Genomic DNA, 20,534 nt, shown 5'->3' on the forward strand with positions numbered 1-20,534 from the left:
GAAATAGCACCCGATGCGTGTAGCCGCGACGGGCGCTATTTCGATGTTAGTGCCGCTACTTCGAAGTAGCATGCACGTGTAGACACAGCTTTTATGTGTTTCCTTTCTCACGAGGACATGGTTTCTGAGACTTCCACGTTTCCTTCCCTCCTTCCCACCACCAAGGAGTTTCAATGCCTGATTCTCTTAATTTGGCTCTGCACAACCAACGAAGTCCCACTAACCTGAGGAAAATCCTTGTGATTTATGCAACTGTCAGTAAGAGGAGAATTAGGCTGTCGGTGGTGGTTATGGTGCACACTGAGATGTGTAGTGACCATTGTGTCCAGACAGGAATGCTGAGTCTGGTATGGGGTGCAGGAGGGTGATGGCTTTCAAACGAGGCATTAAATTGGGTTCTTCGGTTGCTTGCTCATACCTGTTCGAGTTAGGTGTATGCGTATGCATGGCTGTCAGAAAGTTTTTCCCCTAACAACTACCAGTTTGGTTGGCTATGGAGCCTCTAAATGACCCTGCCAACTTGAGTCCCCTCTAGTTACTTTCTTACCGCCTGTCATGATCATGAGGGTTAGCCATCAGCCTGGGAGTAAAAGGGTTACCCAGGTGGGGATGGCCTATAAGAATGTAGGTAAGAATGTCAAACTGGGACAAAGGAATTTTTTGGTTCATCCCTTTTCTGTCCTCTGCTCTCTCTTCTTTCCAGCCATGAGGGAGACAGACACAGAATGTCTCCCTCCAAGAACAGGCCCTCCAATCTTCTGTAAGTAGGGTAAAGTGTAGATAAATCCATTAGGCTTTATTGTTTTATGGTTTGGGAATTGGGATCTGATGTCTCTGCACTTTTTAGAAATATTCTTTTACCATCCTTGTAACTAAGTTCTAGGCCCATGGTGGAGACTCCCCATGTGTTTTAGTTTGTGACTCTTCCATCTAGTCATGAGGCTTCCAACGCGAATATTGTTGTAATAATAAAAGTTCTCTCTTTTTCTTTTTATTAACCTAGTATTGGTTAATGTTTGTGTCCTGGTTTTTTACTTTTGGGGCTGAGATTTCCCAAGTCGTCTCTCCCTGGTTTCCTTATTATTACTTGGGTGGGGGCAGTGAATTTTATCCCCGAAGTCTAAGGTTTTTTTAGGATTTTAGAGGGGAAGTTTGTACCAAAAGCTGGTAGATAAGGTTTTGGAGGTACTTTTGCTGGCCCCCACTTCTGCATTTGTCTTGCTAGAGTGGGGAAGGAGCCATGACACTGCCCATGAGCTATTGGTATTGTGGATAAGTACCTGTTACACCAGGACTCCCTAGCTTTTCATGTGTAAATAGTTGAAAATAATAGTCTTTATCATAACCATAGTTTCTAGTTAGCGTTAGACAATCCTCAGGTAGGGAAGGTCTCGCCTTCTCCTACCTTCTCACCTATGGGGCATAGGAGCATGAAAATTCTGAAGGCTTTAAGCAGTGCAGTTCCTGCTTAAAGTCCATGCCAGCGTGGGACCCTCACGACCCCTGCCTTTATTGTATGTGTGAAGCTTATCAGCCAGATAAGTCCCATATCCACAGAGGTTTCAAACTCTGGACTTGGTAGGAGCGTGACTTTCGGCTCCATCAGCTCCTCGTGGAGTCAGCACTTCAACCTCTGCATCAGAGCTCTGCACCCCTCCTTTGGGTGCACAGCTGCCGTACTCGGCTCCAGGCCCCATGCCGCAGAAGAGCTCATCTTACCCAAAGCCACTACTTTCACTCTCCAGTGCACGTCTCCAAGACGCCTGGTGGACATACTCCTCACAGCCACAGCTTGGGCTCGTCAGCAAGGGTAGTCCCATTCAACTTCCCCTGCTTCTGGATCACATCATGCAGAACCACAGTTATGTCCACCACCCATCTCTCCAGTCCCTTCACCTCATGGCATTGTGCCTTTGCGGTTGAAAGCTGTTTAGCAGGCACGCTCGGAGCCAGTGCAGCAGGTCCTCCTTAATAGCTACAATCTGTCTACATGGTGCTAATACGTCACCAAGTGGATGAGCTTCTCCTGTTGGTGCAGCCAGTGCAACATCATACCTGTGTCTAGCCTGCGCTACAGGTGCTAAACTACCTTGTTTCACTGAAGCAGCAAGGCCTTGCTTCTTCCTCCCCAGAGATTCACCTGGCCTCCCTCTCAGCCTTCCATCCCAGGGAGGGCAGGCGATCTTTTTGCACTCATCTTATGGTGGGGCATGAACATGCCTTCAAGGGCATGGACTACCTTCACCCACCAGTTCATTGGCCAGTTCCAGCCTGGGACCTTTACATGGTGCTCCGGGTGCTTGTGCCCCCACCTTCAAACCTTTGGCCATTTCTTCCCTCTACTGCTCCTGGAAAGTGTCCATCACCTCTGCCAGAAGGGTGTCTGAGCTCTGAGCACGCATGTCAGAGCCCCCGTATACGGCGTTCCATAAGGTCGAGGTCCAACTCTGCCCTCACCCATCCTTCCTGCTGAATGTGATCTCTGGCTTCCATACTAGCCAGGACATTTTTCTTTCTGTTTTCTACCCTAAACTTCATGGCTCCCAATGGGAGCACCAGCTGCACTCTCTCGTTGTGAGGCAGGCATTTGCCTTCTACATCGAACGGAACAGGCAGAACAGGCGGAACAGGAGAAAGACCTCACAGCTCTTGTTGCCATTGCTGATCACATGAAGTAGCTTCTGGTTTCATTGCAGATGGATACAGATGTGCTATGACCTTGCTAAGGGTTTCTTGACACCTCTTATGGTTCATTCTATGCGAGCTCAGGTTTCTTCAACTGCCTTCTTGGCTCATGTGCCTCTCCAGGAACATGCTGCAACATAGTCTTCCATACACACTTTTACATCTCACTATGCTATCGTGCAGCAACCTAATGGGACCCAGCCTTTGGGGCCATTGGCCCTGAGTCAGCCACACATCAACCCCAACTCCTCCTCCTGGGTTTGGCTTGGGACTCACCTAACACGAATAGATATGAGCAAGCACTCAAAGAAGAAAAAAATGGTTACTCACTGCTGTAACTGTTGTCCTTCGGGATGTGTTGCTCATATTTATTTGAAACCCACCCTCCCTTCTCACTGTCAGAGTGGCCAGCAAGAAGGAACTGGCACAGAGTTGGCTTGGCAGGGTCATATATAGTCTCTGCAGTGGCGCCTCTCTAAGGGGCTCCCCTGGTAGTTGTTGAGGGAGAAATTTTCCAATGGCCATGCACGCACATTCGCACCCACTAACTCAAACAGATGAGCAACACATCTCAAAGAACAGCACTTACAGTGGCGAGTAACTGTTTTTTCCTTTCTAAGAGATGGCCAAGTGCATGTTAGGCACCCTTGAACTTTTAGAAACCTAGCTCTGGCGGCTCACCCAGCCTTTTTGCTTGCACTAAACAGACCCTGTAACCACAGGATGGTTAAGTGATTTATGACCTGGTGCTTCAATTCTGCACTCACAAGCCATGCTTGAGAGATGAAGTTCTAGTGAAGAACCTCATCCTAGGTAGTACTAGGAGCAGAGCCACTGGGGAACCCCTTAGGACCAACACCAATCTTGTCCCAGGGAGTCAGAATGACTTGTAGAGACTCGCCAACCTCAGCTGAGTCCCCTGTGACACTCTCCCACCCCTTCATATGCTGTCCATGTCTGGTTTCAGTTTGGGAGATCAGTTCAAATTGACACATGGGCTTAGGGGAAGTCACCAAACAGACCCTAAATAGCCAGAAGAAAAAGGTGGGATTTACCCACCAGAGCTCATGGCCTGATAAATGTGTTACTCTCTCAGGTGCTACAAGACAGCTTGTTCTTTGTGAAGTGCAGACTAACACGGCTTCACCTCCCTGAACCTACTTAGGTTTGTAAAACACTAATCAAGCATGAATGGCAAGTTTCACACAGCTCTGACTAGCCATGGGTGCAAAGATAAAGGATCCTGTGGAGGAGCTTTGAAATGTGCCAGAAGGCAGATGTGCACTTATGCATGAGCCACTGTGCAAAAGTCACCCCAGGGAACAGGATAGACCGTTTCCTGGTAGCAAGAATGTAGGCGAGAGATAGGGCATGTAAGTGTGGTATCAATTGAGGTTGTTAGCCCAATGGATCGTAAGAGTTTGGAGCAGGGACCATCTTTTACTCTGAGTCCCTGCATCATCTCGCAGCAATGGGCCTAATCTCAATGAAGTTATCTTGGCACTAAGTGATGTATCCCATCCCCACCCCTGCATCTTCACCTTCAATCAATCTCTTCCCCATTTACTGTCTCCAGGTTCTCCACCAATTTCTCAGGCATCTTGGAGAGTCAGTCACAGTCCCCACTCCCAGTTTGCTTACCCAACCAATTATAGCCTCCCAACACCCCACAACTCTCGGTTCCCCTCTCCCTGCCCCCTACCCCACTAGCCTCCAGTCCCACTTCCTCCCCTGTCCCCAACCACCTGATTTCAATCTGCTCCTCCCCTTCCCCTGCTACTCAACTGGACGAGTCACTGTCATATCCACTCTGCATTGGAGACAGCACTTCTTCCTTCGACCTGCCCATGCACAACGGGAGCTCATTGAAAGCACCAGTGTACTAGACTCCCTGCTCTCATTTCACATGCCTGGCCCTGGCCCCATCACAGCTTGCAGTAGCCCACAGCTGTTCTTGAAGGGAGAGTTACACTGGGTCCTTGCTGGAGCGTGCCCAGTGTAGACAGAATCCTCCAGGAATTTATATGCGTAGCTCTACCAAGTCTCTGCTGAGCAAGTGTGATCTGTAGTTTTTCAAAGACTTATAACTTGGGCAAATGTGGGTGATAGCAAATGTCACATCCTTTTTCAGACAAAGTGCACGAGGGAACTTCATGGACAAGTTAGTGTGTTGTTTACTGGAGTGGTATATCCCCGCTTGCTACTTGCTGCCTAAGAAGCCCTCTGCCAAGGTGCAAGTCCCTGCTCCAAAGCATGTGGGTTCTACAGCATTCTAGAGAAAGCTTTCTAGGTATTTTTCACAGGCAAAACAACGTATTTTCTCCCTAGCCTCATTCTCTGAGATGGCTGAACCACTGTGGCTGCAATGTTCCAGAATCATTCAGACTGAAGCATACATTCAGCAGGGAAATGTTCAGCCCAAATGGTTAAAATCTGGCAAAGTTATAAGCAACTGCAAACAGGATCATAAAATGGGAAGTGTCAGGAAAGCCGGGGGAGTGAGAAGGTGGAGGGATGAATGGTAAAAGGGCGGTTCTCCAGGAGACCCAGCTGATTGAAAAGTGCCTGGGCACACTGGAGCTGCCGCAGTACCTCTGCCTTCTCTGGGGAAAATAGGCTTTCGATTCAGTGATGCTTTTGATGGGCCCCATGCAGGTTCAAGGGTGGAATTACTGGGGCACAGTACCTGCACAGCACAATCTAAAGCAGTGTTTCTCAAAGTGCGTTCCACAGAACATGGGTGTTCCATGAACATCTTGCAGGTGTGCCACGAGAATCTGACACATTTGTGATATCATACACTGATGGTATATGTTGCCTGTTATGAAAACCAGATACAATGTTACTTCGTCATGGTTATGATACCTGATTAAGTTACTTCAGTTTGGTTTTGTTCTTCATGTTGCTGTTTGGTGCTTTTGGTCTGACAGTTTTTTTGGAGAAAATTGAGGTGTTCCACATAAAAAATGTTATTCCTCAGTGCTCTGTGGCCTCAAACAGTTTAAGAAATGCTGATCTAAAACACCTTTGAATCAAGAAACACTGCTGCAGCTTTCCTCGGAGCAGGCAGGTTGGTCAGGGGAAGGAAGGGAAGGTGTGGTGCAGCATTCCCCCCAGGGGCTTGTCCAAGCAGGTGGGGCTCAGAGCTGGGCTGGCCCAAAGCTCCTCTGGTGGGGGTGGGGGTACAGCATGTGGGACTCTTCTTAGCAGCCTTATCAGCTCTTATGCTGGCTCTCTTGAGCTTAGCTTATCATTCCTCGAGACAGCCATTGCTTCTGTCTCATTCCTCTCTCTGCCCAACTGCCTGCTGCGTGGTTCCGTGGCCCAGAGCAAGACAAAGACACTAGGATCTAGCTAACTAGCCCAGGTGGCAAAAGCTGGAGGGAGCAGGGCGAGTCCAGTGACAGAAAACATGTCAGATATCTAGTTCCAGCAAAAATTTGACTTCTACTATATAATGGCTAAATTCTGCAATGCCTTGGAAGACAGACACAGCCTATAAATTTGTAGAGTCCACAGAGCAGGTCACACCAGACCATATCTCTTGGGGTTATTATTTTAGGCTTTCTGTAGACTTCACTCCATCAATTTGTCTGCTTTGTTAAGGTTATTTTTGTAACTGTAAGCAAGAGTGTGATGACTGCTTTAGCAGGGATTGAACCCTCCAGGGCTATAATTTGAAGATGCTGTAGCTTGATCTAAAGCTCTGGAGGTAGTACTGCTACCTATTCCTCTTTGGTGGATTGCCCTAGATGGGGCTTGCATGCACTCACCAGTGGGTTACGCTAGAAAAACTTTCTCCTTTAAACAAAAGCTGAGATTCCGAAGCCCAACTCTGCAACGAAGGGATATTCCATGCAAGTTCTGTGGCTGTGAAGAAGGGAACAGTCAGGGCTTCTGTCTAGGCTAGGGTATCAGTTATATTCTCTCAGAGCCTCCTGGCTTCTGGTCAGGACAGTTTTAACTCAACTATTTATCTTCCAACTTGAAGCTTTTTTTCTTTTTTCATGTCCATTCAGTAAATTGGGGCTCGCAAGACCTGGGTTCCATATGTGGCTTTGTCACAAACACATTTCTCTGTGCCTCAGTTCATTTGGGGAACATTAATGATCCCCCATCCCAGAGGGGTGTTGTGGTGGGAAATTCATTGCCGTTAGCAAGGAGCTCAGATAGTGCAATGGTGGGGTCTAAAGAAGTAACTAAACAAATACAGATGGGTCAGATTTGCAGAAGTGCTCAGTGCCTGATGTTTTGGGCTCTTTAAAAAAAACCAGATGTGTGTTTAGGGGGCTGGAGGGGTGCTGTGGTGGTCTCAGATCCACCCTACGGTGCTTGTTGGAGCTGTGTTGGATTTCTGGCTGGAACTTCGACTCAAAGCCCAGACCATATTCTTGGCTTGCCTTGAATCCTTCTTAGGCGTGGCAAAGGCAATGCCAGCTGGGGAATCCCATGCAGGAGGCATGCAAGATGGTGAAAGCAGCAGCCTGGAAAGAGTTAAGAGATCCTTGCCTATCCCATGCGGGGCGGGAAGAGGCAAGCTAAGGGAAGAGGGGGTGTCAGGGATTATCTAGTTGATGTCTGGTCCGGCTGCAAGTTCTAGTATTCTGTGATTCTCCGATTCTTTCTCTGTTGTGGCTTGAGGTAGGAAAAAAGAACTTGGAGGGATTTAAGCAGCATTTTCAACTGAAATATTTTATTTTGCTGTGTTGTGTCTATTGTTCAGAGACCCTTAAAAAGGTCTTCAGGCATGGCATTTGCTTCCTTCCCCTTTTGGCGAAAGAGCCCACCAGCCTCTAGAGTACTAAAGGACTTGTATACTGTGCCCACCATGTGTACTTGTTAACCCCCGGTCTCATTTTGAATGCAGGTGCTGGCTAGACATAGCTGTTTTTTCCTTCAGCTCTGCAACTGCAAATAAGATCTAAGCAGATAGCGAGAGACTGTGGTTTTAAGTCAGGAGAGTGCTGGCTACATTTTGTATTTTTGTATGCTGGGGCACTAGACTCACTATGCTGTGCTGTGTCAACTCACCCCCAAACACCTTTTGGTTATACTCAAGTAACCTGCCACCCAATATGCAGAACAGGAACCTTTGAGACATCTGCAGCAACTCCAGACAGCAGAGCTGTAATGATGGAAGGTCGCTTTGTAAGCCACAGTAACCAAGCCTATTTTCTCATTTGCACTGTGTCTGTTCAGAAGTACAAGACATTTGGTCTCAAAGATCAAGGTCTAAGCGAAGCACTAATGAAAACACAATTGAATGACGTAGACCCCAAGATCATATGGAATTGCCAGACCAGACCAGACCTGTGGTCTGTCTACTCCAGTGGCATCCAACCATTTTTCATGGGGACCACATGGCAATTTTTTACATATTCTGGGGGCTGTACATTAAGTGCCCCAAACCACCCTTCTGCCCCCAGACTTAAACCCCTCGCATCCCCAAACTGTCCCCTGCTCCCAGGCTTAAACCCCGCACTAACTTTTGCTGGCTTGGGTAAAATGGTGTCGATACCACAGGAAAAGGCTTCACAGGCCAAATAAAAAGGCTTCACGGGCCGGAGTCTGGCCTATGGGCCACGTGTTGGCTGCCCCTGAGATAAAGATGGATTTTAGCCCTGAATGACATGGTTTAATATGCCTTCTATCAACTGTTCTTTCTCTAGATGGTCTTGTTTTCCTTATAGACATCTGATCCTTTTTGAATCTCGATAAATTCTTGTCCTCAATGCTGTGCTATTGCAGTGAATTTTACAATCTGTTTATGTATTCTATGAAAACAGTAGGAAATTAAGGTTGGAGCCATGGGCCAATAAAGCCAAAGCTGTTTTTTTTTTTTTAAATCTGCCCATACACCCATTGACTTACAGTGGCTTGACAAAGATCTCACAGGAAGTCTGTGACAGAGCTAACAATTGAATCCATGTCTTCTGAGTCCCAGTCCAGTGCTTTACCTAAGACCTTCTTCTCAATCAAACTTCCTCAAGATTTGGTTCAGGCCCATCCCTAATAACAATGGGGAGTAGTGACAGAGTGCCTAAAAATAGTTTGTAAAGAACAAATCAAACCAAAAGCCTGAGCCTGAATGGTACATTAAGATGAATAATTAAGAATGGGATTTCTTTAGGGAAGAAAGGGATGTGCTGCTGCTCTTCTCTGCGGTCAAGGGGAATATTTGTTACTGAACTGTATAATTAGTGACAAGACACAAATATTGTGTGTGGTGGGAGGGAGATTGTGCTACCTTGGGAATTAGCCTGCAGGAATTATGCATTCTGTGCTGGTTACACCGATGTGTTGCTTTCACATTCCATACCAAGAGTTTAAAATGGATGTTCCATTTCCCTGCTTCTCTATCCAATTCACTTCCAGTTAAAAACACAAAAAAAGAGATATGGTAAGACCAGAATTCACCTCTGATATAAGGCCTAAAACCTAGCCACCTCTACACAAGGTGCCCCAGCACAAGAGGGAATGAAGGCTCTGATTCTGCGGTCACTCACATCACTGTTAACAACTCATTTCAATGGAATTACTCCCACCGTATACAGCAGCAGGCCAGTCATGCCTGATTTTCCTCTGCTTTGCCTGTGAGATGTCAGTTACACCAGTGCAAAGTGTACATACAAAATGCAACAAAATCTGAATCATAGCTCATGCTGCACCGGTATAAATAACCGTATGTAGGAAAGCAGCGTGGCATCAGGCCCTAGAAGTGTTATTAAAGGGACATGATCAATTTAAATCAGTCATGTTGTAAAAGCTGAATGGTGTAGTAGTAAAAACAAGCTTGCGTAAAACTTAAGCCTTATAAAATCATGATTTGTTATTATTTTCAATGGTAGTAAAAATGATTGCTTTAAAAGAAGCAGTCCTCGGCTTTCCCTGCGGCTTTTGATCTGCAAGTGCTGCAGCTTTTAGGACCTGATGAGGAGACAGAAAGTTGTTGCTTTTTCTTGTCCAGCCTGAGAAATAAAGCAGCAAATGCAGAGCATAGCCCTGACAAGAAATTCCATTTGTAAAAATGCTTTCCATCCTGGTAACCTAAAGGGTTTGTAGCGTCCAAGGTGAAGAAACCTGCTTGACTGTGACAGGTGATTTTTTTTAAAGGGTAGTGTCTCTTGAAGAGCTGAATCAGAGATTTTTGAGGTGGAGAAGACAGACCAAACCACTGAGTTAGTTTTATTCCAAAGAGACTGGAAAAATGGGAAATGCATTACCCCCTCAGAGGATGTGAGTTCAGGGTTCAGCATTTGCAGGGTTATCCCTGGAATAAATCGATGTGTTACCTATATGCTCTATGAGCATTCACATTGCCCAGTCCAAGCTGTGAGTCAGCTTGGTGTGGATTTGCCTTGCGGTGTATGGACTCTCAGTGGGCTGGTGTACCCTATGTAGGATCATTATAGAACTGGAAGGGACTTGAGAGGCCACCCAGTCCAGGAACTATCACCATCCCCAACAAATTTTCATTTTTTTTTTAATCTAGCCTGCCCCAGACTCATGAAAGGCCCCCCTCCCTAAAGGATTGAGCTCATAACCCTGGGTTTACAAGGCCAATGCTTTAACCACTATGCAGGGGCCAATGGTGTGGTTTGTCTGTGTGCTTGCAGGCCTGTGCTGTAATCGTGTTACTTGCATCCTTTAAGGAAAGGCTCAGGAAACAACACCAGCGCTGGAGATTGAGCATAGGGTTGCTCAGCTTTATTAATCTTTCCCTTCTTCTCTTTGGTCTTCAGGAGAATCCTTGAGCTTTGCTGATGATTTGCTCTCCGGCCTTGGAACTTCCTGTGTGGCAGCAGGCAGAAGTCATGGAGAGGTGCTAGAAACCAGCCTTTATTCGGTCATTTTCAAGTGCCTGGAACCAGATGGCCTGTACAAGTAAGGGAATGGTGGACGTGAGACAAGATGGGGAAGATTTTTGGCAAACAGCATCCAGTGCAGTTGTTCTTTAACATTTTTTTATTGCGGTAGTGCCGAGAGGGTGATATTGAGCTGGGGCCCCGACCTGTACAAACAGATAAGTTCATTTAGTGCCTGTGTCTGGGCTGTGTGTTAGGAGCCAAAACAGGCTCAGAACATGAAACTGAGATTGGGTTGGCCAGCACTGGAGATACTGGGGTTGTTTGGATCTGGGGTGTTGGTTCAGTCCCATTCATGGGTAAGAGAGATAAGAAAGCTGCTGCTGAGGTAATCCCACCTTTCCGATCTCATGTGCCTGAGGAGATAGGGTCTGCCTCATAATGATGAACTGAGTCAGTGCAGGGAGCGCAGAGTGACCTGCTTTCTCTGCCGAGCAGAATTCCTGCTGGACACATGGCGGGCAGTCAGACATGCTGGTATAGCAGCCCCTGGGTCCTTTGCAGCTGTGCGCACTGCTGGTTTACAGGGGCTCCTGTTCATGTCAAGAAGGAATGTAAGAGGTCTGGGATCTTGCTATCATTTGCACAGCAATACTTGGACACTTGCCCCTGCCCGCTAGATTCATCTGAGCAATGTGCCCCCTTTCAAAAGCCAGCAATTGGATTTTTCTGGTTTAATGGTGGAAGGACATTTTACAGAGCAGTGATGTGGTTAGTTCAGCAGCAACATGTTAAATTCTTCTCTCAAATACATTGAGACCCAATTCTCTTTTATGTCAGTATGACTCAGCCCAAATGCCACTGGAGACAATGGTGTTATGCTGGTGTAAAGCCAGCCTCAAGGAGACTGGACTCTGACCCTAATGGAAATTCTCAGAGGCGGCTGGTGGGTAAGAGGCCTTGTCAGATTTTCCCCTCACTATTTCCCTCCTTAGCGGAGCAGCCAGGGGCGGTATTATGAACTTTATAGCACGGTTCAGAGCCCTCTGTGTGGTAGGCACTGTGGAAACCCTCTGTGAGGGACACACTCAGCCTTGAAGTGTTCCTAGTCCAAGTGGACAAAGAAATTCTCATTCTCTCCATTTTTACAGAGAGGAATTGAGGTGCAGAGAGACTCAGTGACCTGTCCAAGGCCTGATTCCCCCCAGTGCTTTACCCACAAAACCACCCGTCCTCATCTCCCACCTTGGAACTTCCTGCGTGGCAGCAGGCAGAAGTCATGGAGAGGTCCTAGAGACCAGCCTTTATTTGGAAAGAGGCTGCTCTCCGCAGTGAGAGATGGCAGAACAAGGAGCAGCGGTCTCAAGTTACAGAGGGGGAGATGTAGGTTGGATATTAGGAAAAACTATTGCACCAGGAGAGTGGTGAAGCACTGGAATATGTTATCGAAAGAAGTGGTGGAATCTCCATGCCTAGAGGTTTTTAAGTCCCAGCTTGACAGAGTCCTGGCTGGGATAATTTAGTTGGGGTTGATGCTGCTGGAAGCAGGGGGCTGGACTCAATGACCTCCTGAGGTCCCTTCCAGCCCTAGGGGTCTCTGATTGTATGTTTGTGCTTCCCATGTGCTGCATCTTTCCAGGCAGCTCTGTCAGCGTGTAGGGGACTGGGAAAGGCATGAAAGCAAATGTTAAACGAAAGAGCGAGAGAGAGAAACATCTAGGCTCTAACATCAGAGGGGCTGTCACAATTAAAACACATTTTGTAGTGAGTAATGAAAGTTTTTATGGGACCACAAAGGCAGTTAAGTTGAGAGTTGGCAAATGGACTGTCAACGAGAACTTTTTAAGATCTTGATTAATACTTTCCTTTCCCCTCCCCCTCCACCCTCCTCCCCACTCCTTAAGTACATTGACAACCTCCAAAGAGGGAGGGAAGAGCTTTTATTGCGCCACTCTGGGGCTGTGCCGCATCTGGGAGCAGGCTCCAAGTTATAATTGCCATTGAATAACTCTAAGTGTTTCCTTGTTAAAATATATATAGGTATGTGGTACAATTATTAATATCGCTGGGAATTGGGCTGCTCTGAGCGCATGCCAGGAAGAATCTGGAGTGGAGCTGTCTGATAATATTCCTCCAGGAAAATATTTTGGCAACTGAGTGCTTGGTTGTTGGAAGAGAGGACCAATTATTTTGGCCTTATGGTCTCTGTAAGGCCAGTCTTGAAGTCAAAGCTTTGGGCTTCAGTCAGGAGAACTGGGTACTGGGTCCAGCTTTGTCACAGATTCCCTGTATGACCTGCCAAGGCATCTTGGTGACTCAGTTTCCCCATTAGCAAAGCAGGGGCCTGGGTCTTGCCTGCCTGCCAGAGGGCTGTGTGGCTTAATTCACCAGTATGTGTAAAAGGTTGGAGGTTTCTCAGGCTGAAGGTTCAAAGCTTTGCCGTATGTCCAAGGGCTTGTAGGGCTGTCCTCTCCTTGGGCCAATGGCACAGCAGTGAGTCTTACGGAGAGGTGGGGAGAGGTGGTCCTCAATCCATGATCAGCCGCCAGCATCCCTGCAAGACACTGTCAAGTAGACATGTGTCAGAGGGGGTGAGGGGGCAGGGAGGACTGGGGAAGCTGCTGCTTTGTGCAGTCTGCCTCCAGGGGAAGTAGGCCAAATTGCAGCTGCCTTCAGTCCCACTGTCTTTGCAGTCCCTGTGGTCTTTCCACACACAACATGCGCTTTGGCTCCAGCACTCTGTCTCTTCTCTTCATGCCTTGCAAAGGCAAGATGGAGGGGAGGTGAATTAGGAGAGAGAGCAGGTGTGCTGGGAGCAAGGCGCGGGGAGTGTTGGAAAGCACAGGGTGGATGGTCAGCTCCAGGTTTCTGGCTAAGGATCTGTGGGGCTTGGCATCCATTTCCTAGGAAACTCAGAGTGTTACATGCCTCTGAGCATGTACTCGCAGGTGCCAGCATCTCTGCATGTCCACTGGTCCACAAACACAAACACAGAGCTCGATACCTGTGTACATCTAAACATACACATTCAGGCATTCATACATCTATCCATCAGTGCACTCGCACACCTGTCCCTGACCACCCACACTCACATACATGAAGCACACATGCACACCCACTGTCATTCTAAGGATGCCTCTCTGCAGACAGCCATACCGTGGTGGCACCAAGCTGAGAAAGTCAGGGCATTGACATGCGAGACCAATTTTCTATCCTGGACCCACGCAGACATAACTAAAACAAAACCATGGGTATAAAGTTGGTTTTCTAATTGAATTTCTTTTTGTTACGCTTGGTTTTGGTTTTTGGTTTTGAGGGAAACTCTCTTTCTTGAAAATCTCTTTCTTAGAAGACTCTAAAATGGGCAAAATCCAGTTTGCAGCGGTTCAGTAAGGAGCTGAGATTGATTTCAGCCTATCAGATGACAGCACACGCCCACACTGTGCTGCATCACTGCCCTCCGGACCGCTGGAAGGTACCACTTAAAAGGAGAGAGACGTCTGTGAGATTACCCGAAGCCCATCAAATCCCTAAATCTGGATCTCGCGTCCTGTCCATTTGCCTTCTCTGTTTGCCTGACCGAAAGCAGTCTGGCAGCACTCTTGACAAATCGTGCCACGTATCCATCCTTAGCTCGAAACTGGGGCTCAGGTTTTCTTTAAGAAAAAACAAAATCTCCAAACAAACAAGCAAATTGATTTTGTTGTTACTGAGGTTTCTGTCAATTAAATACATAAACTAACAAAAGCAGAGCCAAGTTTTACATCTTCATTTTCAGTTCGATGAGAACAAGTTGCCTTCCAGCCTGTGCTGCTCTGCCTGTAAAACATTAGGGTTGGTACATTAATCCTTCAGTGTGAAACTGTGTCATGGAACAGCGGGTGTAATACATGCATGCCTGCCTTTAAACACAGGCACACATGAAAGTGCACACAAACACACACACACCCCCACACGCATGCAAATGTGCACACACAGTTGTGCGCAGGAACCTACAAATCCATGCCACAAACACAGGAAAACCTCACCTAGAAATACGCAGTGGGCATTTTTGAAGAAGACAGGATTTGGTGTGCGCCCCTTAGTGAGAGACATGAACTAAATATACTGCAGGCAAAAAGTGCTGGAGGAGGAATTCTTCTCCCACGAGAACAGACAGAACCCACTCACTCCCCCAAGCCTGGTCTGGCCAAGCTGCCTCCATGTCTGTTCAGTCTTTGGCTGCTGCAGGGGGGTCATGAGTGCCAATTGTCCGGACAGGTTTGTCATAGGGTAGGACCCAGAGCTCATTGCACATCGAGCATTAAGGGGGAAGGGCTAACCAAAGGCAAAGATAAGCCTCAAGGTGGAAGGGTCCAACCCCAGGGAGTGCTCCAGCTCTTTATTCGCCTCTCCTGCCACAGGAGACTTGTTGGGTTATCTCCTTTTGTACACCATGACCTCCCTGCCCCTGCCACCAACCTCCCCCCATCTCCTCTCCTTACCTAGACGCTCTGTGAGTACACAGGGTGCCTGTTTACTGAGCTGTCAAAGCCGTCCGCATACCTGATCAGCTGCTGGCGAGCCGGGTTGCCAGCCCGGCATGTTTACTTCAGAGAACTTGGGGAGAAGCTACCAGTTGGGGCCAAAGAGGGAGAGTTTGGAAAATAGGATGAGACCCCGTCTGGCTCTTCTATAGACCATCTCCGCAAGAGCAGGAGCAGCACCAGCCACTCTTCCCTCCACCAGATACTATAATTATAGATTAGATTAAATCCCAATGTTTCACTTTATTTACATTCCTAACCCAGCCTATTCATTTCCGGTGTTTGTGCCAAGATTCAGCACAAAATTTACTGGAAACAATATGGAAGTCATTAGAAACCCCTCCAGAGGCTCTTCCTTGGAGCGTGTCCTTGTACTGAGAAGGAGCCTCCTGCCTCCTGCTGAGTTTGCTTTCCCCTTCACTGCACCAGATCAGCTACCTTGGTGTGTCCCTGACCCAGCCCAGGGCCTCTCACCATCCTGAGTAGCCATATGTGTCAGAGGGATCATGGGGAAAGAGGTCTCTGTGCACCATCACCTCACGGAGACAGGACCTTGGAAGCCAAAGGAAATGTCCCTAGTTCGAGATGGGGAGCTGCTGAGGAAAGGTCACTTCCCTTGGATGGAAGTGAATTATAGCCACATGACTACACTCAGACCTCAGAACAGCAATAAACTCTACTACATGGGGCTGCAGCCCACAGCCAGCCAACCCTGCCTAGCCAGCTAAATCTGCTAGCTGGCACAGCGCAGCTCCGTCTCCAGTGCAGCCAGGCTTCGCTTTTGGCTTTTGGCCTGTGTGCCTGGCTATGCGTGTGAGTCTCTTTGCATACTAGAGCCTGCTAATGACAGAAAATGCCTGCTGCTTTTTACTCGGTAGTAGTTATTACTTGTCTCACTGAACGATACGTGAGTGGGCTCAGTAGCCAGCAGCAGCAGATCCTTGAAGGACTTGTCTGCCCTTTGAGCTAGGGGCCTGATGCCCACCTGGCATTAATATACTAGGTGAGAGCCAGAGTGGGTATGAACAGCAGGCTGGCCAGGACAGTGCAGGCAGCAAGCTGTGCCATGGCCATATTCACAGCGTGCAGGGAGGTTTGGACTCAGCATGGCTAAGCTGTGTGACTGTGACGCTGGTTCTGCTCACCCTAGTTCCCATTGAACATCTCTGCTCACCCCCTGCTCATAGCATAGGTGTAGCTGAAGACTTAGCAGAACAAGGTAGAATACAGTCCTGGCTGAGCTCCTGCATCTGAACTATCACCAGCCATCTCTGCTAAACTGGCTCGTTCACTTGGGTCCTGTGTGCTTTTAAGCCTCTGGGGTTTGAGCAGCATCCAGGCACTGTCCCTACTGCACGCCTTTCAAACCCACTCCTGGGGCAGCGTGCTCCCTGTTTGGCACCCTTCTCAAGATGTAGGACCCTCCAGTTCTCTGCCTTGTGCCCCAAAATCACATGCGGGCACTCTGGGTTACTGGTCAACCCTTGGGGGATGCAATAACATGCAGAGGTTGCACAAACATTTATAGACCCCACACACTTCACTCATAGGCCATGGTGGCAGCGAGTGCTCCGTCTGTGATCCCCTGCTCAAGCAGATGGGCTCATCTTAGTTCTCACGGGGGCAGCTGGCTGTGAACAGCGGTGCAGCTGTGGTAGCCTGAGAGGCAGTGGCTAGATGTCCTAAGCACAAGCCTGCTCTAGCCCTGTGGGTACACATTGAGGGCAGCTGGACCATGAGCCTGCTGATGCTGCTTTGCTATCGAGTGCTGGCTTGAGGAGCATGAGTACGTCTCTTCGAGCTGAGACTCACACGTCTAGCTCCAAGTGGAGACGTAGCCGCGTACATAGCATGGGAGATAGACACTGGCACATAAAACCCTGTTTCAGGTTCTTTACCCTTCCTGACAGCTGATAGAAAAAAGTAGCACTGGTTGCACTAGGTGACAGACGTTTGTAGAGGCTCAGTCCAGCTCCCAGTCTGCCTTAGTCCATATTACCCACCAAAACATTATTGCAGTGGGCATTAATGGACGAAGGGACTAGGACTGAACAGAGCGTGAGGCCTGGCACCCTCTCACTAGTACAGGTGTAGGGTTACCCTATACTAAAGAGGGAACCCCAAGAGGGAGTGTATCTGTACCAGTACCTACTTACATTGTATTGTGCTTTATAGTATATATAGTTTGTTTATATATATAGTTATATTGTTATATATCGTATAGGCCTCTGTTTTGAAAGGTCAAATATGGTAACCCTATCCAAACTGAGGAGAATGCTCGGCTGCTTCTGCACACACTGGCTATACCCAGAGGCAGCTTCCAGGCCTGGCCTTTTCACCAGCATTAAAATCATGGAAACGATTCACAATGGAAAGCAAAGTGCTTCCCTCCCTGCCCAGGCAACCAACAGGATGGGCAACTTCCATGTTCTCACCCAGCCATGGCCCAGCCACTTGCGGATGGAACTCTCCAGTCCAGCAAGAGCTGGTTGGTGTGACTAGGGGCTTCCTTCTGCCCCTCCCTGTGCCCTCAGCATGTAAAGATGGTATCACAGCCTTCCTCAAAGGGCCCAAAGCAAAACCCCTTCTCCAAAATTACCTGGGCTTTAGTGAAGTTCACATTCGGCTCTCAACTACTCAGCAGCTATGTGGTGTGGCATGCTATAAAAGTGGCTAGGGTGCTGTCTCAGGGGACTTGGGTTCAGACATGAGGTCTGCCAGGCAACCTTAAGGCAATTGCTTCCTAGCTTATGCTCTTTCCTGCATCTGCCCTTTCTTTTTAGTTTGTAAATTCCTCCTGCAGAGGTTGCCCCAGAGTACCTTTGACGTGGACATCTGGGCCAGGTGCTCACGACATAAGTTTCTTTGCTTTCAATGGCATCCTGGTGATTTGCACTAGCTGAAAAGCTGGGCTTCTTTTGGGAATGGCAGTTTTTCCATCCCTCCCTCATTTCTGGCTACACCCCACAGACTAAAAGGAAATAGAGCAAGCATAATGGATTCCCCCCACATCCAGCTTCTTTCCAACCTTTCCTCAGGATGTCAGGAATGAAATAACATTCTTTGCATTTTTGCCGTAAAGCTCCTGGCATCTGATCTGTGGACCCCCAGCCGTCTCTGCGCTGATTTGCATGGATCCTATGGGGTCTACTGGAGGAGGCAGGCGAGATAGGAAGGTTGTAGGGGGAGCAAGGAGGAGGTGGAATTCTCAGCTCATTGTGTAAGGGATTGCAGACAGGAATTTAAAATTGATGCGTCTGCCTAGAAATGTTAACAGAGAAGGGGGATGCAGGGGGAAAAGACACTGTCAGCTCGGTCTGTTGATAGGCTCATGGAGCATTGGCCCTTACGGGTTGCATTGCTTTCCATCGGCAGATGTACTAACCCTCTTTGTCTGTATGCTTGAAGATTATTTTTGCTTCTGAGCGTGTAGCAACCTAATAGCAGTAAATAGATTTTCCTAATCTTATCTCTCTGATTGTAATGGAAGGGCCAGTGCAAGAGACCCAGGGAGCTCCAGAAATAAACACAAACACAGCTTTTATTGGCTTTGTTCTGTTCCTAAGTCAGCAAGTGCTTCTTTGTGCTCCCGAGTCCTACGCATTTTCTTTTGTATTGATTCATTGAGCTGTACAGCACCTTTCACCTGGAGCTCCTAATGCTCAGGACAAATATGAATTTAATTCTCTGAGCAGCCCTGAGGTTTGATTTCCCCTGGCCTTTGCAGGATACATGTAAATCTTACTAATTTGAGTGGAACTATACTGCCTTGGAGACTCGGCCCCCTACAAGTAGGGGAAGTGGTATTTTTATTAGCCATTTCACAGTTGGGGAAACTGAGGCAACAGACAAGGAAGTCACTTCCTGACATGATCCAGCAATTTGAGAGCAGGGCTAAGAATAAATCCCAGAGTCCTCTGGTAGAGCAACATCACCACACCTGGTTTTCTGGCAATCATGTTTTTTCACTACAGCTCCGTTCCTGTGAAGCACGTGCGTGATGTGCTTTGCTAGGTCAGGTGTTAGCCAGCAGCCCCTGCAAGTGACTATGAGAGGCCAAGAAATGTTCAGTATATGGAATCCCAGCATCATTTTGCCTGCACCTTTCCACAGTGAATAGTCACCCCAGCTTCCTCTGTCCCGTTTCCTTAGTAGGGAAAACCTCTGGGTACTCAAGGGGCTTTTGTGGAGGAGATCCAGACTGGTTCTGATGCCCGAAACTCTCCAGCCTAGAACACTCTGTTTTGTTCCCAGCCTTCCTTCTCCGCCACAGCCCAGCCTCCTGGCAAAGTCAGTCAGCTGGTGAAGGAAAAGGTAAGAGCGGCCCCACTCCAGTTATTTCAGCAGCACTGCTAGTGCCGCACCTATTCCTATAGGGAAAGGAACAAATTGTAAGGCCAGTTCCTTCCAGCTGAAAATGTTGTAAACTCTTCCTGAGGCCCTTGTGAGTGTCTGACCTAAATGGTGCTTGGTAAAGGCTGGCAAGGGATAAATCAAGTGTTAAAGACAGAAACCTAGCACTGTCTTGTGCTTGGAACGGAGAACCTGGGAGTCACCCTTTGGGTCCTGGATTCTATTTCCATCCTTGTTGTTGACTCACTGCATCTGCTGACTGCCTCATTTCCCGGTCTGTAAAATGGGTGGTGATCCGGCTGGGGTGAGTTGTCATTCATAGTTGGTAAAATGCTTGGACAGTGTAGGATGGAAGTTTCTAGAAAATGTCAGCCTGTTGTTTATAGCTAGCTGCTGCTCTCCTGGGATTGCTAAGCTGGTCCTCACTCCTGAACCTTCCAGCGGCTCATCGGGAGGTGTTAAAAATGACTCCAGTTTTTAATAGGATTGTTCCACCCATGGGGAACTTCAAACCCAGGGCTCTTTGTCTCTGCAGCAACAACCTCATACATAAACATGCAGCTGATGATGATGATGAGTCTGGATGCGCTACAATTTCCAAATGCCCAGCGCACATCTATTAGGGATAGACTTGCAGAAAGCACACAGCCCCAGTCTGGGCCTCTAAGATTCCACCCTAACCACCAGCTCCAAAGCTAGCTGAAGTAAATGAAAAGACTCCCATCAACTGAAATAGGCTTTGGACTGGGCCCAAAAAACTTGTGTCTCCAAAAAGTGGTCCTGGTTCAAAGCAACAAGTTGAGCCACAAATCAAAGCTGTCAAATGAGTAAGTCCCCTCTGCATGCTGAAGCACATAGCTCAGGCATTGCACTGACAGGTGCCCCAGGAGAACATGGAGAGACGTGCCTGAGAGCTGGAAGCTCATCACAGTAGTGGTGTCCATCACACTGGCCTGTAAGAACTATGGGTTTTTTTCTTTCTCCAGCTGACACCTGCAACAACTCCTCCTCACCCCACTTTATGGTAACAACCGCGATAAAATAAAATAAAATAAAATAAAAAGGACACACCAAGTCCTCGACAGCCTTATCTCCAGGAGAGTGCTTCATATTCTCCCGTTTCATTTATTTTTTGTAAAAAATATTTCTCTCCTAATCTCTCATT

The 20,534-nt window shown here is 47.8% G+C and overlaps 1 protein-coding gene across 2 annotated transcripts in view; it reads left to right on the forward strand.

Moving 5' to 3' along the window:
• Nucleotides 1–20,534, forward strand: part of ASTN2 (astrotactin 2) — a 708,908-nt gene that overhangs the window by 634,520 nt on the left and 53,854 nt on the right. For both annotated transcript variants that reach the window (XM_075015031.1, XM_075015030.1), the window contains one exon: nt 10,428–10,569. In XM_075015031.1, the coding sequence (XP_074871132.1) occupies nt 10,428–10,569 (142 nt within the window). The remainder of the gene's footprint in view (nt 1–10,427; nt 10,570–20,534) is intronic.

Source organism: Carettochelys insculpta, chromosome 21 (assembly GCF_033958435.1).
Source record: "Carettochelys insculpta isolate YL-2023 chromosome 21, ASM3395843v1, whole genome shotgun sequence".
Classification (NCBI taxonomy): domain Eukaryota; kingdom Metazoa; phylum Chordata; order Testudines; family Carettochelyidae; genus Carettochelys; species Carettochelys insculpta.